At 41.0% G+C, this 21,780-nt stretch overlaps 1 protein-coding gene across 2 annotated transcripts in view; it reads right to left on the bottom strand.

The window, feature by feature from the left end:
• Positions 1 to 21,780, bottom strand: part of LOC310710069 (serine/threonine-protein kinase TNNI3K) — a 146,602-nt gene that overhangs the window by 76,963 nt on the left and 47,859 nt on the right. For both annotated transcript variants that reach the window (XM_083510498.1, XM_083510497.1), the window contains 4 exons: positions 19,904 to 19,996; positions 19,752 to 19,809; positions 19,424 to 19,618; positions 17,153 to 17,257 (listed from right to left, as the gene is read on the bottom strand). In XM_083510498.1, the coding sequence (XP_083366624.1) occupies positions 17,153 to 17,257; positions 19,424 to 19,618; positions 19,752 to 19,809; positions 19,904 to 19,996 (451 nt within the window). The remainder of the gene's footprint in view (positions 1 to 17,152; positions 17,258 to 19,423; positions 19,619 to 19,751; positions 19,810 to 19,903; positions 19,997 to 21,780) is intronic.

The following is a 21,780-nucleotide window of genomic DNA, read 5'->3' as shown; positions in this document are numbered from 1 at the left end:
AAGAGGAAGTCGAGCACAGCAAGGCCTGCACCCAAGGTCCCTGGACAGTCATGTGCCTCATTTTGCCTCATGGAGGGCAGTTCTAACACTGGGGGCTCAGTCTGGATCAGATGCCTTTTTTTAATGGAAATATCCACAGCATGAATGGCATCTCACCTTGTTTGATTCCACAGAGGACAAGCAACTGTCCATTTGTGAAGGGTTAATGAGTGGCTCCCTTTAAATAAAGGAAAACAAAAACATTCCCCCCCCATTGTATTTACAGCTTGGCTGCCTTTAGAATATACCTTACACTTAATAATGCAGGCTGATGGGCAAGATGACAAATAGTTACATTCCTCAAATAGCTTGGATTTAATAGCTTGTTACACTATACAAATGCCTTATGTGAGCAAAGTTCCTATTGACTTCATCAATGTTTGAATTACTTTCCATGTAATATTGACTTTCCCACATAGCTACACAAAGTGTGGGCAGAATAGTCTTTTGTGTTTAAAGAATCCAGCTTTCAAAACTGTTTAAAACCATTTCTATGTAGCTGTCTTTGATCCCTTGAACGTTTCTTCGCACTGCTTTTCTGATGGCGGTATTCAAGCAGGTGAGCTAAATGACTGTCTGCATAGGGTAGCCAATTATTTCTGCCATCTGCCTAAAGCAAGCCTTAGTATGGCTATTTTAGCCACTTAAAGTGATGTGTGTGTGTATAAAAAATATAGAACTTCCCATATTATTGTTAATTTGGTCGCCATGTGGACAGCCACATGCAATTATGTCCCTAATAATAATAATAATAATAATAATAATTTATTATTTATACCCCGCCCATCTGGCTGGGTTTCCCCAGCAACTCTGGGCAGCTTCCCACAAAGATTAAAAATACATTAAATGACACATCCCCCCACCCCCCTCGATAGAATGCATGTGATTCCAGGCGACCCTATCACTGCCTGAGTCTTAACAGGGAGAGAAAGGTGGCAGGAATTTCAAAGCATGTGAAAAGGAATTCTGAAATATAGTTGCACTTCAGTGACACCCCTTTTTCTTCATTCATCAAGGTTACCACGAAGATCCCACCTCCCTCCCCAGTATCTATCTACTGAGGGGCATGTTCATGTTCTTACTTCTCTCTCTATTCCCCCTCCCCCATTATTATTATTTTCTTAATTCCAGTATTATGTCCACTTCTGGCTTTTGCAAGGTCGTTCAACTACCTACCTGCAACCTTTCTGCATTCCTGGTTTCCTCAAAGGAAGATTATTACACGTAAGATTATTAATGACAGTAAAAAACACAATAGCAGAAGAGACATTTAAAACAAGTCTAAAACCCCAAGAAAGGAGACATCCATAGTAGAAGAGACACATTTATCCAGCTGGGAAAGCCTGTCACAACAAGAGTGTCTTCAATTGTTTCTAGAAAGTGCAGATAGTGGGGGCCTGTCATATCTTGACAGGAACGCTATTCCACAGTACAGGGGCAGCCACACTAAACTTTTTTTGTTAAGAGGCTGCACTCCATAGGAGGGTTGAAAATTTAACTGGAAGATAACATTTCAAAACCTGCACCATGAAATTAAAGAAGACCCACTGAAACCAGCCACCAGCTTCTGAGTTGTCTGCCATTTCTTGTTGGGAACTGCAATAAGCCTTCATAGCTTGAGATCCATCAAAATGAATACCACGAATCAGCCCTGTGTTGTTGCCTGCAAGGTGCTTGACACCCGCGTTTTTTAAAGACTCAAACAGGAAGCAGAAATTTGAGATTTATCAAGCCCCTGGTGAGCTGGAACATATGAATGGAAAGCTGTGTTTTGCTTGCCGGGTGTGAAGACACAAAATTGTCCCATTCAATTTATGCAACGTTTTTTGTTGTGAAATAGTTGGGTTTTGTGTTTGTTTGTTTTTTGTACTTCATAGGAGGCTTGAAATTTAGCCCTGGAATGTGACACCTAAGGAGGAAATGAGACCTAAAGACTAAGAGGGTTTGTGTGTGTGTGTACTAAAGAAATTATGGAAAAGAGAAACTTAAACTGAGCTCTGCTGCCCATCTCAATTGCCAAGAGGGAGGGAGGGAGGAGGAGGAGGAGGAGGAGAAGAAGAAGAAGAAGAGGAGGAGGAGGAGGAGGAGGAGGAGGAAGAGTTTGGATTTGATATCCCACTTTATCACTACCCGAAGGAGTAAAGTAAAGTAAAGTGGGTAAATAGAATTGGCTAGTGAGTTAGAGTGGCACTGGAAAAAGTAGGATGAGCTGAAATCACAAGGAAAAAAACCTGGATGGAAAGGGTTGCAGCACTGGCGGAGGAAGAGGAGTGGGGGGGGGAGCACACCACCCTGGCGGTGTGATCCCAGTGGGCCCCAGGACACATGCTGCGCCCCTTCGGGCGGTGAGCCCCGCACCAGACCCCCCCCCCGCCTGCTCTCCCCCCCCCCCGGTGCTGGAGCATGAAGCTCTGCCTCTGGGTTGCAGTGGACCGGGACTCCAGAAGCCTAGGCCTGGAAACAGCTTTACAGCTAATTATTGCCTTGGATAGGGAAGCAGTTTAGAGTAAGTTTAGTTGGATGCCTTTTCCTGTTATTTTAATATGTTCTTAACGAGCAGATAGCACCTGATTTGTAATGAGGGTTAGGGGATAAATGTGACTCAGTTCGCATTTAAAGGAAAACCTACCAAATCCTCACTTTCTGACCAACAACATTCACATTCATTTCTCCGATGAAAATAGGGGCATCCCATTCCATAATGATAATTTTACTATGAATACCCCACACATCTTGCTGGGTTGCCCTAGCCACTCTGGGCAGATTCCAACATATGTGAAAACGTAATTAAACATTTTAAAAACTTCCCTATACAGAATTGCCTTGACGGCTCGGGGTCAGATAACTCCATATCCTGTAACGTTTGTCCACTGAAAATAGCGACATCCAAAGGAAAAGTGGGACATTCTGGGATCAAATCAGAAACCAGGATGGCTTCTCTAAACCAGTGACATCCCTGGAAAATGGGGGCACTTGGAAGGTCTGGATTCATAGTGGAATATGTTTGCAGAATATCTGAAGAACTATGTTAAACAGGCTAAAACATTTGAAGGGTTCATGTAAATTCAGCAGTTTAAAGCATTGAAGATATAGGGGGAAAGGATAAATATGAATATATGGGGAAAGTAGAATATGCAGTCTTAATGGATAAATAAATGGAACCATGGAAGGGGGGAAGGGAAGTAAATGATTGAGTGTAAGGTTATATTCAATGAAATCTGAAATTTTGTAATGGAAAGTGTGTATATATATATATATATATATATATATATATATATATATAAAATATCATAGTTCTCCTAATTTTAGATGTAGTTTTTCAGCCAAGTATTGTGTACAGGAATGCATATACTAGAATAAGTATGCACAAAAATACATATATTGCTAAAAATAAGATACAAAAATGCATTAGGGAAAAATTCTTTGCAAAAATGTTTATAATAGGAGAAATTCACACTGAAATGCTGCTGAATATTCATGGATACATTTAAATCCCCATCACAAATTGATGTAGAAATGTGAAGAAATGAACAGGGGGAAAACCAAGAAACTGAAATGGATGGATTCACCTATTCCTGTTCGTAACAAAACCAAACTTTACAAAATGGACAAATCCACATAGTGAATCAGGTAGTTACGGACTTCAGCAACTTCACTGTTCATAACCAGATGATAAGCGAGCTCTCTTTGAAAAACGTTGCTTTGTTCTTTCTGGCACTGGACAGCAGAACCATAAACATTACAGACCACCAGTTATCTGCACCCAGATTAGGGAAATCATCTTTCTCATGTTGCTGGCCCCTATGCAGGATCCAAAGGGTTACACATCGTGTTCTGTGCATGCACCAAGACGTTTCCTGTTCTTTCTGAAAGCTCTTGTGCTTCCTAACTCCATTAACTTCTGAACAAGGAGACCCCCTTGCAAAATGGGAATTCCACGTGCCTCAGAGAGTTGCAGTTAAAAATCAAATTCGGCAAGCTCTTCCCTTCTGGAAGTAGAAGCACTTTCTGCTGTTTGGATCCCAGCCTCTGTAACTATCTTGGAAACCCTTTTGAGCTTTCTGCTGAATTACCATCCTAGACTTCCCATGTGCATCTGACAGAGGATGAGCTATGAGCTCTCTGCTGGTGCTTAATAAGTCAAAGAGGATTATAATTGCAAGGAAAGGCTGAACTGCACCAGCCACAAGCAAGATTTGCAGTCTCACGGGATATGTTAGACATCTCAAGAGCCCGCCTTTCCTTTCCCATTAAGAATGTCAGCTTAGGAAGTGGTGAATTTGCTTGTAGCTTTCAGGGAAGTCAACATCAGGGCGCAGCAGTTTTTAGCACCAAGCTGTTGACAACAATCATATTTTCGGTGTTCCACAGCAGCATCTTTTTGATGCAGCAGTCAGAACCTGGACACAAGAACACTCCTATGTGTGATCAGCATGCACCTCACAGATGCTTTCAAATTTAAAACACCAACTATTTCTGCTTACTTGAGGAGAGGGCATCTTATCCAAGTAATATACAAAATGCAACTTTCATTTGAATGAGATTGTCTGTGTTGCTATCGTTCCCCACCCCTCACCCCACACTATTATTTTAGAATTCAGTGCATGAATTTCTTATGCACAGCTTAAACACAGCTACACACATATGATAATTCAGCAAAGTTCTAGAAATTTATGTATTATTTTGATATATCAGCCGCAAGGAACTGGCAGCATCTGTCTATGTACGTACTTGCTTCTCCTATGTTCAAAATATGTATCTATCAGTATAACAGTTCAATGATAACACATCTCAAAGCAGCATCAAAACTAATTTGGACCTGGGAAAATAAAAAAGGGAGTTGTCTGGGGTTGACAAAACAGGTATCAGATGAGTCTCTGGGGAGAACATTCTACAGCCAGGGGTGCTTACTATCCCCTCTAAAGGAAACTAAACTTAAAAAGCTCTCCAGGGACTTTCTATTGCTCAAGTGGAAAATCAATATAGAATATTACAATATAAAGCTTGGAATACAATTAGCTTACAAGGCACAGTTTGGAAGGGCTTGAGTGATAAATAGAGGCATGCACAGACCTCATTCTCCCAAGCAACCCATCACATTGCTGCACATGTGCTGAAGAGTAAAAACAATAACAATTTAAGAGTTCAGTGAAGAAAACCAGCAGCAATAAGGCCAACATGTTGTTAATGGTTAATGGGTTGTATTCAGCTTGATGCTAAGTTGTTTCAGCACCGGAATTTCTCTGTGCCAAATAGAATATTATCCCCCTCTTCTCCCTCTGTGTGCCCCTAAATCATTTCTGGGTTCCAACTCTCCAGCAGAGATTTGGGGACAGTGGAGGGAACACATGCAGGATGCGGGTGGAATCTCATTGAACTGGAGCAAACCCTTACGCTAATGCAAATATTTCATTGAATATTGCCCCATGGGAAGACTTCACCTGGCAGAGTAAGTAACAGGTGTTCTACCTCAGGGACATAAGCAGTCAAAAGTCTTTTACCCAGTTGTTTTTACAGTGGTACCTGTGGTACCTCTGGATATGAACTTAATTCATGCTGGGGGTCTGTTTTTACCCCAAAACATTCATATCCAGAGGCGCACTGTTCTGCGCAGGCATGGGCAGCAGAAACCTTTCCTTTACTTCCTGCTTTGCCGTGTGTGTAGCCTGAAGCATTCACAAAGGGGGCGGTTCGTATCCAGAGGTACCACTGTACACTAGCTGGAGCTTCAAGACAATATTCAAGGGCAGCCACAGATGTAACACATTGCAGTATTCAGGTCAAAAGGTTACCAGTGCATGAATAACTGTGATCAGGTGCTCTCTATCCAGAAAGGGCTGCAGTTGATGCATCAGCCACAGCTGGAAGAAGGCTCCTCAAGCCTCTGATGCCATCCAGGCCTCCAGGGACAAAGCTGGGTCCAAAAGCACCACATTCAGACCTTGTTAAGCTCCACCTCCCTAGACAGCACTTATGAACAGTACTCCCATCTTATCTCAACTGAGTTTCAGCTTATTGATCCTCATACTGTCACCAATACCAGGCACAGGTTCAGCACAACCATTACATCACTCGATTAACATGCAGATTAGGCTTATTGACCAACATGGTTGCCACTCTGGTATAGCACTCAGTCCCTCTTATTCAGCCTCCCTTCCTAACTAATTTATTTGCATGTGCTTCATTAGCATACCCTCCAACATTGCTCCAATGAAAATACAGACGTCCCATTCCATAATGATAATTTTACCATTTATACCCCACACATCTTACTGGATTGACCCAGCCACTCTTGGCAGCTTCCAACATGTATAAAAACATAACAAAACATTAAACATTTTAAAAAAACCCTTCCCTATATAGGATTGCCTTCAGATGGCTCAGGGGTCAGATAATTCATACCCCCCAACATTTCTCCAATGAAAATAGGGATGTTCTAATGAGAAGTGGGACATTCTGGGTTCAAATCAGAAACCGGGATTGCTTCTGTAAATCTGTGACTGTCCCTGGAAAATAGAGACAGTTGGAGGGTCTGCATTAGCACATAAGGTAAAGGTAAAGGGACCCCTGACCATTAGGTCCAGTCGTGGCTGACTCTGGGGTTGCGGCGCTCATCTGGCTTTATTGGCCGAGGGAGCCGGCGTACAGCTTCCAGGTCATGTGGCCAGCATGACTAAGCTGCTTCTGGAGAACCAGAGCAGTGCACGGAAACACCATTTACCTTCCCGCTGGAGTGGTACCTATTTATCTACTTGTACTTTGATGTGCTTTCGAACTGCTAGGTTGGCAGGAGCAGGGACCGAGAAATGGGAGCTCACCCCATCGCGGGGATTTGAACCGCCAACCTTCTGATTGGCAAGTCCTAGGCTCTGTGGTTTAACCCACAGCACCATCCACGTCTGGGAAATAAATGCATTTTTAGCTGAATCTTGGGCGCCTTGTTTCATTGGCCATTTATGAAAGGAGTCTAAATGCTATTTACTGCCTATGAAAATATAATCCCAAGGTCCAGTTTGCCCTGAAAGATCTCTGTTATTGGCAGTGATTTAAAGTTGAATTTGGAGGGATGGAATGAAAGTCAAACAGTGACGTATTTTAACTTGCCCAGGGTAGTGTGTCAATGAGAGCATCTGTGAAATGCAATTGCACTGTGAGTGTTCTTGTGAACCATTATTTGTCATCTATTCAGAGTTAGAGGCAGGCCCATTTTAAACTACTATAAGTCAGAGAAAATAAGGGAGGGGGATTTGAGAAATGCCCACACTGTGAATAATGCTTTCCTTAATGTTTAGATAACACAAATGGAACCATGGTTGAGTGGAGCAATATACAACTTTCTTCAAAAATAAAGACTTTGAAGGGAAAGAAGAGGTTGGATAAATTTCAGCATAAACACTGAGTACTTCTGGAGAAAGGAATGAGTGACTGGAAGTGGGATTTGGAATGAACTTCTTGACCCCAATGACAGCATCACTGCTGCCGTAAGCCCCACTGCTTACTGTTGTAAGGAACCTGTCAGCTTTCTTGACTGGGGATTTTGCACTCCTGTTTCTCCCACCAATCCTCATGTGTCATCCCTTTATTGTATATTATTCGATGCATAAGGAGCACCATACCTCACTGAAGTATTTCTCAGATTTCATCACAAATCTCCTCCCAGCACTCTATAAAGCTTGGTTCACCAACAGTTGTTTCAAGACAGGTAGTCACACAATCACACTCCTGTGGTTTAAGCAAGTTAGAATAAGTATAATTGTTTCTCTAAATCTGTTATTGTCACTGCAAGAATCAATTTTTTTTTTAATGACTGCAGATTTCAGGGAATAAAAGTGAAGGTCTAGACTCTGCAATACCACCACATTGCAAAAACATGTTATTCTTTTCCTTGCTCTGGGTTTTGGCTTTGTAGTTCCTGTGGGGGACTGGGGAATTTCTTACAGCCAGACAATGCTACATACTTCCATTTCCTTTCTCTAAGCTTTGTTATAGTTCATCTACCAACTGGATCAATGAAGGAACTCAGAAAGAGAAAGCAAGCAGCCAGAACAGTATATTGTAGCTGCCATGTGGCCATTATCAAAATCAGCAGCCCTGAGTCACTTATTTCTCTATCGTCCAATAAAATTTGGAAATGCAAAATGAGTGATATGATGTTAGGCTGCAGGTTTCCCTGTCCCTTGCACTAGGTTCTGTTTATGAGCAGCAGGAAAACAGTCTGAGGACATCCTATCACGTGTTTTGTATTACCAAAGGAGGAGCCACAGGGCTATTTTTTTCAATGATAGCCCAGTATTGGCTCATAAGATATAGACCTGGCTTTACAGACGTAGAATAATATACCCAGAGATGTATTCGGGAGTATTCTTGCAGTTAATAGGTAGACTTGCTTCTCTGGTTTTAAAATGACCTATATAAAAAACTGGTATAAATCCAATCTTTTGCTACTGTTTGAACAACTTTCATTTAAATGAAGTGCACAAATGTTTAGAAATAAATTCACCCATGATAAGTAATCCTGGAAAGTACTTTTGAAATCAATTCCTGCAGTGGTAATAACAAATCCAGGATAAAAAATATATATAGTGCTCCAGGGCTTAGGATGAACTAGTTCAATTGAACAAAGTTCATTAAGTAGTGCAAAAATCTGTGCAGTACACCTGAAATCGGATTCCATGATTGCTGAGTGAATGAACTTCATACAGAGATAAAACTTTGAATGATTTCTAGCTCGTCTTCATATTCATTCCCCCTTTCCACCCCACAACAGGAAGCCCAGACTCTTACTGTAGCTCCCTCTCTCTTTTTCTTTAAAAAGTAAGTCAATCAGACATCTATGAAGAAAGTTAGAAAACAAAACACAGACACAATATTCTAAGGCTTATTGGGCAGGTACAGAAGTGCTACTGTTGCTATGAATGATTAGTCACTTATTCATGGCTTATAAACAATCAGAAAAAAGGAAAGCAAGGTATTTCCTGCATCTTCCTTGCTGAAGTAATTTGCTCTCTCAACAGGAGCAGCTTGCGGCAAAGCAAATCACACCTTGTGGGGCTGGCACAAATTAAACAGTTTAAGTTTTTTTCTGGTAGGGAAATATAATTAAGGGGAAAGCTTCACTTGTTGATATTCTGTGTTCCAAATATGTTTAAAACATTTTTAAAAGCCAAATATTTCAGAAATATTTTCTTAAAGCTAAGAGGATTCTGGGAAGCAAAGCTGGGATTGCAGTGAGAGACTGTGAAAGTGATGCTACACTTTTCAGCCACATCATGACACTGTGGCGATCAAGGTACTTGAAGAGGTTTATTCATCACCTTACTATATAGTGTGTTCCAAGCATATGGAGTGTGAAAGGCGCAGCAAATTATAACATAAAAGAGTATGAATGTAGACACATCAATTCTCATATGGAATTTATCAAGAATGTTGTCTGAGCCAAGTAGATTTAGAGGGGTGAAAAAGTATTTGAAAAGAAAGAAATGAACGAGTTGGAAACAAGATACATGATAAAGGGAAAGTGAAAGGAATATTGATGGTCTCTACAAAACAGCATAACATTACACATATTACAACTGAGGCTACAAGAAAGAACAGTCAAGTGGGGAACACCATTTTTTTATATATTTTATTTTTGCAGACAGATAAAATTTAAACTCTCCGAACCAGGACTTCCACAAATCAGCGCCTTCAAGATTTTCAACTTCACATAAAAGCAAACCCAGAGAATGATAAATTAAATCGTAAAAGTTTAATGGGCACATGAGATGTTGCCATGATTCTTTCCATTCCCAGTGAATCTGATTTCAGCTCTCCCATCTATTTTTCATCAAAATGTTTAAATGGTTTGAGTATGACAAGCAGAATTATTTTGAGATACCTGCACTCAGTTGCCAAGTGGAAATGTTAATCAAATAGAGGTACCCATAGGTCCTCCAGAATATTAAAGACTAAAAATAATCCAGGATCAGCAGCGTAAGGTCTGTGAAGCCATATCTTCAGATCATTAGAGCTTTTAGCTGGTGTCCCCATGTGGTAACTTTCTGGCAGGTTCCTGCTCCAGAAAAAAAGGGGCAGAGGAGAGGAAGGCAGCTTATTCATTGTGAGAGGGTTTTTTAAAGCATGTCTTACATAGCCTTTGCTTAGTATAGATTTCTCCTTTGGGAATAACAGCAGGGTAAACTCAATGATTGTTTCCTTCTTTGGTTCTAGAATCATATGGTATGGTGTATCTCAATGCGGGTGGTGCTGTGGGTTAAACCACAGAGCCTAGGACTTGCTGATCAGAAGGTAGGCGGTTCAAATCCCCGTGACGGGTTGAGCTCCTGTTGCTCGGTCCCTGCTCCTGCCAACCTAGCAGTTCAGAAGCACGTCAAAGTGCAAGTAGATAAATAGGTACCACTCCAGCGGGAAGGTAAATGGTGTTTCCGTGCGCTGCTCTGGTTTGCCAGAAGCGGCTTAGTCATGCTGGCCACATGACCCGGAGGCTGTACGCCGGCTCCCTCAGCCAATAAAGCGAGATGAGCGCCGCAACCCCAGAGTTGGTCACGACTGGACCTAATGGTCAGGGGTCCCTTTACCTTTACCTTTATCTCAAAGCACTCTTTCTTGTCAGATACACAGTGAGCAAAGGTATTATAACTGGATGCCCCAAGCAATACTTTGCTGGATTTTGCAGAGGCCAAGGCTCCATTAGGCCCAGAAACAGAACTTCCTTCTTAACTCCTAAACATGGTCAGCCTTCCTGAACCTACTTTGACGAGAGAACGCTTGGAAACCTGCCTTGTCAATTTCCCCAAAGAAACAGAAGAGTTTGCTCTTTAAAGACATTCCTGTCAGTCCAAGATATTTCACTTGCACTGCATGATTTGTCTATATGTGTCTGTCTGTCTGTCTGTCTGTCTGTCTATTGATCTGTCCATATATCTGTCTATATTTACGTACACAGATATCAAGGGACAAAAGAATCTACCATAGCCAATAGAAGCAGAAGAAATAAGAAAACTCTCCTGGACCATTGTTGTTTCAATGACACTTAAAGCCTGGGTGGGTAAGTGTGGGAGAAATGTAGCCCTTTAAGCCTCACATTCAGGAAATACAAGAGGGGGGAAAAATCAGCAGAATCCAGACAAGGTTAATAAAGAGTTCATCAGATTCAGTACTAAATTGCCTGCTCTTAAGGCCATCTCCATCTCAAGACTGTGGCCAAGAATACCCTTTTCCATTATTTCTATGAAAACAGTAGAAAGAAGGGGGGAAATAGAAAAAGAAAAAAGAATTAGGAGACGCATGTAATCAATCTTGTCCTTTAGAAAATCCAGTAGTTCTTCAGGCCTGCCAGATACTCTGCCTTTCAGGGCAACAGACAGGCAATGCCTATTAAATGTGTTTTTCTTCTCCAAAGAAATGGGGTCAGGGAAAGATTCTTCTAACCTTACTATGCTATAGATTTAATGAAAGGCAACTGCTATTTTAAGGTTTCATGAGGGGATTATATATATATCTATATATATATATATAACAAAGACGAATTGCGGACACCCATCCCCATTACCACAGAGCTTCCATTGACTCTTTTATCTATATCACCAAGCCAGCCCTTACAAACCTTCACTGATTGTTAGACCTATAAATGAGGCTTAGTCACTGAGAAGGCTAGGTCCTGACACTCTCAGTGTTTATGAGTTAAAATAAGAGTGATATGCTGCAATGTCTGTCTTTTAGTTAAGGTGTTTTAATTATCCCAAATTCTTTTGACTAGCATACAGTTTTCTCAATAGTTGATACAGCGGTACCTCGAGTTAAGAACTTAATTCGTCCCGGAGGTCCGTTCTTAACCTGAAACTGTTCTTAACCTGAAGCACCACTTTAGCTAATGGGGCCTCCTGCTGCCGGCGTGCCGCCGGAGCACGATTTCTGTTCTCATCCTGAAGCAAAGTTCAAAGTTCAAGCAAAGAGGTATTATTTCTGGGTTAGCGGAGTCTGTAACCTGAAGCATATGTAACCTAAAGCGTATGTAACCTGAAGCGTATGTAACCCGAAGTACCACTGTAGTGATGAGCAGGATTCATTAGCTTTCATGTTTTAACAGCAGAATGACAAATTACATTGGAATTGGTTCTTACCTTGGGTGTAAGTATATAGAGCACTGTCAGGGACTGGCTGGACACTGAGGAGGGGGGGGGCTGAATACTGATGAGTGGGCACTTGGAAAGGGGGAGGCTATAAACTGACTTAGAAGAAAGGTCTGGGGGAGCCTTTAAAAGCCAGGAGGTGAAAGTCAGAGAGGCTACAGGATTGGAGAGTGAAGAACAGGTGCTAGAGAAAGGAGGCATAGGTCAGGCAAACTGCTTCTATAGGCAAAATATGCAGAAGTGAAAATTTTTTGGCTGATAGTAAATTATGTAAAAGATCCCTGATTCCCACACCCCAAAGACTGAAAGAAAGACATTCACACACTGATTTTTGAGCATGGGTACTAAATATAATAATACATGGATGGTGCTGTGGGTTGTGAATGTAACTCGGATGCTTAAAGAAGTAGGTTTAAACACAAAATCGGGGGGGGGGGCTCAGAAGGACTGTGTTTCTGGTGCCATGTTTACTGCATGATGCCTGTCATTTTAAATGTTCATGTGCCATTCAAAACTGTTGGCACCAGTTCATAATGAATCTACTTTTTTGCATCTGGACTCAAAAGGTAAAGTATGAATTAGCCCGCTAATCAGGATATAAATACCTAAAGACAGGAAATGAGTGCAGTGGGAAATTAGAATGTATTTTGCATCTAGTTGGAGAAAAAACATTTTAAACAGTTTTAGGCAGGGCTTTTTTTCCAGCCAGAACTTGCTGGAAGTCAGATCCAGCACCTTTCAGGTGGATGCCATTGCCAGAAATGTTGAACACCATCAGGCCTCCATGACTTCTGGGAAACCAGAGAGGGTGCTTCTTTGGGAGAGAAGTATGTGGAAAGATAGGCACCAGATATTCTTGTTTTTGTAACACATGTTCCTTCTTTCCAATGCCACCTTTTAAAATTAGTGTGTGAGGTGAGAACTGATTAGCAGGACACGTAGAAGTTTGATTTGCAGCGTGTTTACTCATAATTTCCTTCTAGACAAGAGAAATGGAGTTGGGAACATCACGCTAGTGGTGCATTTTGCAGTTTGCCGTTTTTCTGCACAAGAGTTGACAGCTTCCAGGGGGGCCACTAGGGGGCGCATTGGAAGATGGCTGACAATAACATCTCTCCGTCCCACACGAGGTAATTTGGAGGCTATGATGGGGGTAATTAGCCTCCTTAACCCCCCCAGGATTGTGGGGGGGACGGCCCTTGCCTGCTGTGCCCTATACCACCCCTGAATTTGTGGGGGTGGGGGCACTAGGCACAAAGCCCTCCTGTGGGATTTCGGCACTCCTGAACGCCGTCCCTGATTCGCGCCACTAGATGCAGAACTTCAAAGGAAACAATTTGGATGAAACGAATGCACATATTTCAAGAAAGAAGGGGGAGTAAAGACTGCTAACAGAAGAGATCTCTGACAAAACAAGATAAGAATAAAACATGAGAAGATACGCCAAGACAAGGTACGGCAAATGACTGATGGGGGAGGGGGAAAAAACTCTCCCTTCTTTCCCTATGTGATTAAACAAGAATCCCCCCCTCTCACGAGTCAGAAATGTCGTTTTAAGGACTTAAACTGTGGATTTAAGGCTGTGTGGAGATAAACTTCCGAACCAAAGCATGTTTTAAGAAGAGCAAGGAATGTATAAGAGCTTGGGAATGATGCAGTTAAAAATGCCATCGCCATATTGGGAAGTTCTGTCGGAGGCCTTGAGTCTGGGAGGAGAGAGAGAGAAATAGAGCTGTTTATATATTGTGGGTTAAACTCCTCAGTGGGACTTAAGAGCGACAGCTTCACGAGACTATGATGGAAAGAGTGAAGTTATCTATGAAGGAGACGATATATGGAAACCATCTCAATTTGAGGATTGGAAGAACGGAAAATTCACACAGGACTATTATTACTATTGGTGTTTATCGGCTTAAGGAGACTATCAGAAGAGATCATAAAGAAAAAAGAGAAAATATATGAACAAGATGTGATGTGGAAACAGCAAGATAAGATGGGATAGAACTATGAACTTTGTTTGGACTGATTTGGACTGATTGGGACATTAACGCAGCAGCAAGAAGATGATCAGAATCCCCCTTCGGATCTTGAAATATGGGTCCCCCCAACAAAATTTAAAATTCGGCTTTGTAATTCGGAATTTATGTGATATTATTTAATTTGATGTGATTGGCCAGTTAATAAAAAATATTTTTTTTTTAAAAAAAAGAGTTGACAGCTTCCAGTTTTTACACTTAACAAAATGTACAAATACAGCAATCAAATATAAATGCGGCTATGTTCGGTCTTATGTGGTCAGCATCTCCCAGCATTTTACACAAGCAAACACACACTTAACACAATTCCTACTTCCACTGCTTGTCAGGTGCAGGAATCCTAGTCCTGAATTGTTCAGAAATGGTTATTCAAAAGCTTAATGACAGGCTTTCCACCTCATTTGATTAATGAACTGTAATTAGTACAAAAGGCAGTAGTTGGGAAAGCAGATTTGGGTCTCCTGACACTGATCCTGCTCCAGCTGTACCAGCCATTAGTCAAGTTTGAAGCTGAAGCTCACGTTTTCAGAAGGCTTACGATAGCATTCCTGTAAGCACAGTGTGCTTATGTTATGCATCTATATGTGCAAATCTTGACATTCATACGATTAGATCAGAGAACCCTTGCAAATGTAGGAACCAATGCAGGAACCATGTTTGGGAACTAGAAATTCTGAACCTGCCTAAAAACAATATTCAGCTGAATTGTAAAATCACTGTCCCTTAAAATGTTTGTTTGTTTGTTTGTTGCATTTATAGCCTCACTTTTTCCTCTAAGGAGCCCCAGGTGATGAACATGGTTCTTCTCTCCCTCCCTTAATTTAATTCTCACAATAATCCTGTGAGATTAGGCTGAGAGGCAGTGACTGGCCCAAGGTCACCCTGTGAGATTCATGGTCAAGTGGGGATTTGAACTCCCCAGGTCCCAGTCTGACACTTTAACCACTATACCACCCTGACTTTAATTTTGTCAGCAAAGGAGTACTTATATCATTATCATCAGCATATATTCAGCACTTGTGCAGCACATGCATGTATTCTCACTATGTATTCTCGCTACGTAGCGAGAAGTACCGTAATTCTCGCTATGTTCAATGGCTTACATTTCAAGAAAAGCATATTTTCTTATGCGTACTAACTGTGCAAAGTGTGCTACTCCTTTTATTCCATTTGTTCAGCTGATTCTAAAGAAATTACTGCAAGAACAGTATTTCAGAGCAGTGGTATTTCTTAAAGCAAAAAAAAAAAAAAGTTTGGATTTGTTTTTAAGGAAGCCTGTAGAAATCATATCCTCAGAATACAAGAAACAAAACCAAAGTTTCCTTGAAAACAATACCTTTTGGTTTTATTTCAGTAAATGTCTATAATGAAATCAAATAACCCAAGCAGGTTGAGGGCTGTTCTAATGATGATCACCTGCACTCCCACTGAGTTAATAAATCAGGATGAATTAATTACTTCCAAAATTATCTCAAGCATGACAGACAGTTGATGTCTTTCAAATTAGGTATTAATTATTACAATGAAACTCATGGAAAAAATAAAAAATAAACACCCGTAAGTGGCTTTAAGATCTGTGAAGACTAGGTAACGTACTTACAGTTAGTGGGCTACCATATCTCCCCATTACAATGGTCAGAGCCACCTCAGACTCTTCCAATAGCTTAGGATGGTTGACATCTACAGGAATCTGTAAAGTTGCTTAGCAGCAAACAGGCTGCCTCCCCCTCCACACCTCTCCCCAAAACAACAAGGAGTTTGGGCAGGCTTTAGGAAGCTTTAAAGGACAGCTGATGATTATAGATGATTACAGTGGTACCTCAGGTTAAGTACTTAATTCGTTCCGGAGGTCCGTTCTTAACCTGAAACAGTTCTTAACCTGAAGCATCACTTTAGCTAATGGGGCCTCCTGCTGCTGCCACGCCACCTGAGCATTATTTCTGTTCTCATCCTGAAGCAAAGTTCTTAACCCGAGGTACTATTTCTGGGTTAACGGAGTCTGTAACCTGAAGCGTATGTAACCCGAAGCATATGTAACCCGAGGTACCACTGTATATGATTTATAGAAAGTTGGGACTTTCCTTTGCTCTACAGTGAGGGTAGAGAACTAGGTCTGGTTCTTATCTTCAAGTTCTTATCTTCCCCATCACCCCATGTGACAATTTTGACAGGCTGCTCTCCTGTCAATCACAGATGGCACATGGTAACCTGCCTGTCAATCACAATGACATCAGCTGACCCATTTTTGCCTGCATGGTTTGAAACCAAACTTCCAGCATCTCTGCTTCTCACCTTCTAACAGGTTAGCATTGACCCTGCCATTCAAGGCTGAACTTGTTCTGGCCTGCCTCTATTCCCATGTACATCTTTTCTCTCTCTTCTTTTTTAGTCACATGCATTGAGAGATTGGGTAATGTACTATTAAATTACTTTCTGCCCCACTGGTAATTTCACTGAAGGAAGGTGCTTCTCCTGCCTCAGGACTTCCCCATGAGCTTTCTTATTCAGAGGTCCTGGCTGTGAGAATTGACACTCCTAACAGCCAGATGCAGAGTCTCTCATTTTGGAACTATTGCTTCAAGAAGGCATCCTCAGAAGTGAAATGTGCTCATTGCTTGAAGCCAGTGTCATGGTCCTCATTTTCCCTTAAGGTGAAGCTTTGCATTGTGGATGGCAAATTGTGACTGTTATTTTTCTGGACATTTACAGAATGTGCAGTTTCATTTCAGCTTCAAATCTGATTAATCCACTACCCAGTTGTTTGAAAATGGACTAGACAGATGCTCTGAAGAGGCAATATGGGTTTAGTTCTGAAAATACTTCAATCTTCAGTTCAGCGATCTCATTTCAGCCATTCGCAATTGTAGAGCAGGTGCCTTCCTGCATTTATTTTGGAACAATATTAAGAGCAATATATTGAGAGGCAAAAGAAAGAAAGAACTGTACCTGTTCAAGTCACGATGTATAATTGGCTGGGTAAGATTGTGAAGGTACTCCATACCTTTGGCAACATCTACTGCAATGATTAATTTTGACTGCAAGTCAAGATTCCTGCGAGGCAAGGGTAAAAAAATAATAATATCGTAGCATTAGTCAAATTAGAGAGAGGTGAGAAGAATTTCCCAAACTTTCTGATTATTTACATAATCCTGATTGTTGAAATCAAGTTCTTTCAAAGTAGTTTAAATTAAGAACTTCTCTCAAGATGTAATTTGGAAATTGCTGAATTAAAACTTGATTAGTCATTAATTGGCCTGCTGTTTCCCACTTCCTCTACTTCTGAAGAGAAGGTCTTTCACTTCGAGAAAGAGGGAGTGGAGCTGACCTTGGCCTATGCCCTTATATACAGTATGCACTGGGGTAACTCCCTATGCCCTCATTGATAGGATTATGTCTCTGTTTGTTTATTTAAGGTATGTACTGTAGTTCATAAACAATAAAAATAAATCCCAGAGCAGTTTGCACAATATAACACTGAAAAACAATTTTAAAAAACCACCAAGGAGACAACTACAATTAAGACCCAACATATAAACCAACCTATTGAAAACCCAGTACAGAAGCAAAAAGAAACTAAGCACACAACCATATGATTGAGGAAAACCAACCAGCCACTTTGGCTAAAGATCTTGCCGATACACTAAAGCCAGGGAAAACAGGAGGAACATATGCCTTACTAATCTTTGTGGAAGTGTAAATTGGCAGATTTGCTGCTAATAAAACTGAGAGGGGCAATACTGTGAAGCATGCCCATCCCCTATGCACCAGAGGCAAGATTTAATGAGCTCTGCCAGCAGAAGCCTTCCACTAGTACAATGGGGCTTTCATCCCATCTCTTCCTCCACACACACACCCCAAACTGGCATGGGGGGAGAGGGTGTCAGAAGAACTCCCAGATCAGCACACAGGGGAAGGAGAGAGCAGAAATGCTTGTGCTCTTCTTAGTGCTGTTAGTGCTTCTTAGTGCTATGTTGAATTCCCCCCTGAATTGCCAAATCCTCTTCCTGTATGTTCACCCTTATAATCCAAACCATAAGTATAAAGGAAGAGGAAAAAAATCAAAGGTGTCTGCATAATCAATAGACTCATGCATGCCATGGTCTACATGAAAAGGTTGGTGTTTTTGTTTTTTGTTTTGGCTTTGAGAGGGCAAAATGCGTCAGCTTAGGTTCTCTCACTGTACATTCTCTTAAGGAGCCTCTTGAACCTGGCATTTGACAGCTGAGTTGTACAGGCAACTCCCTGTTTACATGGAGGGTTGCATTCTGGGTCACTGTGTGTGTCAGTGGTCATAGAATCATAGAGTTGGAAGAGACCACAAGGGCCATCGAGTCCAACCCCCTGCCAAGCAGGAAAGCTCATTCCGCCCATGCCCCCTTCCAGGGCCAAAAGCATCGTACGTGCCAGCCTTTGCCATAGCTGTCAACTTTTCCCTTTTCTTGTGAAGAATCCTATTCGGAATAAGGGAATTTCCCTTTAAAAATGGAAAACGTTGACAGCTATGGCAGTTGCACGTCAGCTGGACGCGCACAAAATGGTCACTGCCTATATATTTTTAGGGCCCACTGCATTTCTGTGATTGTAAACCTAAAATTGTTTTTAACATTGTGTTCTAATTCACTCTGGGGCCTTAGGGAGAAGGGCAGATTAATCATCATCTAGTTTATTGTAGCAACTGCTACAACTGAGGAATCCCAAATAATATTAGTCCTCTTGCTCTTTGTGGCAAGGATCAAAAAACCCAGATGTCGCTCAACCATTATTCAAATTGTGGGAACAGAGAAACAATCAAACCATGAGAGGAGCTGATTATTTCTGAAAATTCTCCGTCTTCTACTATAAACTCAAGAGTCCTTATGTGCTAATTAGCTTGCCCACGTTTCATGGAAAAACTGCCTAAATCACAAACCATGAGTACAAAAATGCATGTGCTGTGGGAAAAGGTGAATAAAAATGCATATATTTGTGAAAACATGCCAAAAAATGCATGAAGTTATGGAAAATTGCTTGCAAAAAATGTGCACTGTTAGTCAAAATTGCATACAATTTTTTTTTTAATTAAAATAAAACCCCACACTAAAATGCTGGTGGATTTTGCTGCAGAATTAAAAAAAAAAGAAATGGTACATTGCTGTTGAAATTTGGAGAACTGAATAGAAGTTGTGAAAGATGCGGAACTGAAAGAAACGGAAACTGACCGATTAAAGCCAGTTTTACCTTTTTTGTTCATGCAGCAGGGAGAAGAGGGATCCTCCAGATATGTATTGTGTAACTATTGCAAACTGGCTTGGATCATCCAGGCAAGCACCAACAAACTGGATGACACAGGGGTGATTGAGTCGGCACAGGATGGAAACTTCTCGGCAAAACATGTCAACGTCTGATTTGGAGCAGTAGGTGTTGGCTCGGTATCTGGTTAGCAGAATCAGAATATATATATATATATATATATATATATATATATATATATATATATTAAAAGAATTCCATTTAAAAACATTCTTAACTAAGTAAAGTAACCAACAAAAACTCCACTAAAGCTTACCGTTTGATTGCCACTATTTTATTTCTGCATCTTCCCTTATATACTTTTCCAAACGATCCTACAAGGAATGAGATTAAATAAAAACACAGCAACATGGGAGGGGGGCGGAATTCATTCTCTAAAATGGAACCTTATTTTCTACTTCCTTTTACCTGAACCAATAATTTCATGGAACTCGATTTCTGAGAGCTGGAGGTGAAAATGGGATGGCAAACCAGCGCGGAGAAGAAGAACATCTGCTTTTTCTGCCAAAGGAAAACAGTCCATTTGTAAAAATGCAGTGAATATATATTTTAAGTACCGAATTTAACAAAAAATAAAAATAAGCAACACACTGATAGCATAGTTTCCCATTATGAATGGCTTGACTGATATTTCGGTTCCTTTTTGTTTCAATATCCTACAATAAGCCCCCAATAATAAATACAGATTTGCAACATTCTGACTGCCTTAGAGCTTTTTTTTTGGCTTTAGAAGCTTATCACTAAAGAACACTGTTCCATATGCATATTCTATCTGGATCATGTAATGGTTGCAGAAAATCCTTTATACAAGGAATTAGTTCCTTCTCCTGTCTCTCTGTCTCTCTAACAGTAGCTAGCGAGGCTGTGTTTTTACTGCCATTCCAATACACTGTTCAATGACTCTGCGAATTGGATTTGATACACAACTGAATTTTCAGGCTAACTTGTTGATCCACGTGCTTCGCTGTAACAGGTTTATCAAAACATTTCTCAACAGAACATTTGAATATGCCTTTTGATTACATGAGTAGGATATAAACTTTTTGATGCACCCAAAGCTGATAATGCGGGAAGGAAATTCTAAAGGAAGTGTGTCAAAAGAGCCATCAAGAAGCAACTGAGTTATGCCTCAAACATATGATTAATTTTTTGTAAAAGATTTTATTTCAAATGCAGGTAGTTAAATCTGATAGCGCTCACATTTATATTCTCATCATCACTTTTAATATTTAGTAAGAAAAAACAAAACAAGCCATCCTTGTAGTATCTTAGATGCCATTTCACAGAACATCACAATTCAATTTGTGTAGGACATATGAAATACTACAATAATTATAATTGCAGAAATATATTTCTGACTGGTGTAAAAAGAGCCAGTTCCACAATTATGACACTTACCAAAGTTAAACTAAGGCTGCAATCCTATGCACACTTATCTTTGAAGCAAGCCCATTAAACACAGTAGGACTTACATCTGAGTAGGCTTCCATAAGATTGGACCGCTTTGACAATTATCCAGCAGCTGTCTTAAGTGACAGTTCCCAACTCACACATACTGAAATTTCTAAACAAAAGACCCTAGTAAAGTCAAAGTTTAATATACCCCCCTTTTGGACAAAAGATGCCAAGCAAGGTCTTTTAACATGATGGTAAGAATTGCTACTGGCTTTGACCACTGTACATGCCCACTTGCCCTGTTCCAAATGCTGATGTGCCTTGTTTGTACTTCCCTGTCTATTGTTAAGACTAGGTCAGGACCTAAACCAAAGATGGATCTAGGGAGCATAACTGGGTGTGGAACTTCTGAGGCCCCTGCAGTGGGCACCACAACTATGACATCTAATGGAAGGTGAGAGGCGTGGAGGGGCATCAGATTTTGGCATCACACAGGGCACCACTGAGAAGCCAAGGTACGCTACTGCCTAAATCAGTGGTGGCCAAAGTTGGCCCTCCAGCTGTTTGGGGACTGCAATTCCCATCATCCCTGGCCACTGGTCCTGTTAGCTAGGGATGATGGGAGTTGTAGTCCAAAAACAACTGGAGGGCCAACTTTGGCCACCACTGGCCTAAATGAAGGAGGGAAAGTGCAGCCAATTCTGAACACTGCCACGTGTGTATTGTTTGGAGTTGCCAGCTTTTACACCTGTGATGTAACAGTTTCCTGGCAGGCAGAAATCTGGCAGGTATAACTTTTCCAGTTATGGAGATGAAGTGATAGAAACAGCATTCCCTGTCATTTTTTTTCCATGTCAGGCCAGCTATCAAAAGTATGGGAGGCAAACTGA

The sequence above is a fragment of the Podarcis liolepis genome (assembly GCF_965112155.1).
Source record: "Podarcis liolepis genome assembly, chromosome: 6".
Classification (NCBI taxonomy): domain Eukaryota; kingdom Metazoa; phylum Chordata; class Lepidosauria; order Squamata; family Lacertidae; genus Podarcis; species Podarcis liolepis.
Note: the sequence above shows the minus strand (reverse complement) of the source record. Positions and strands in the feature narration are given on the sequence as shown.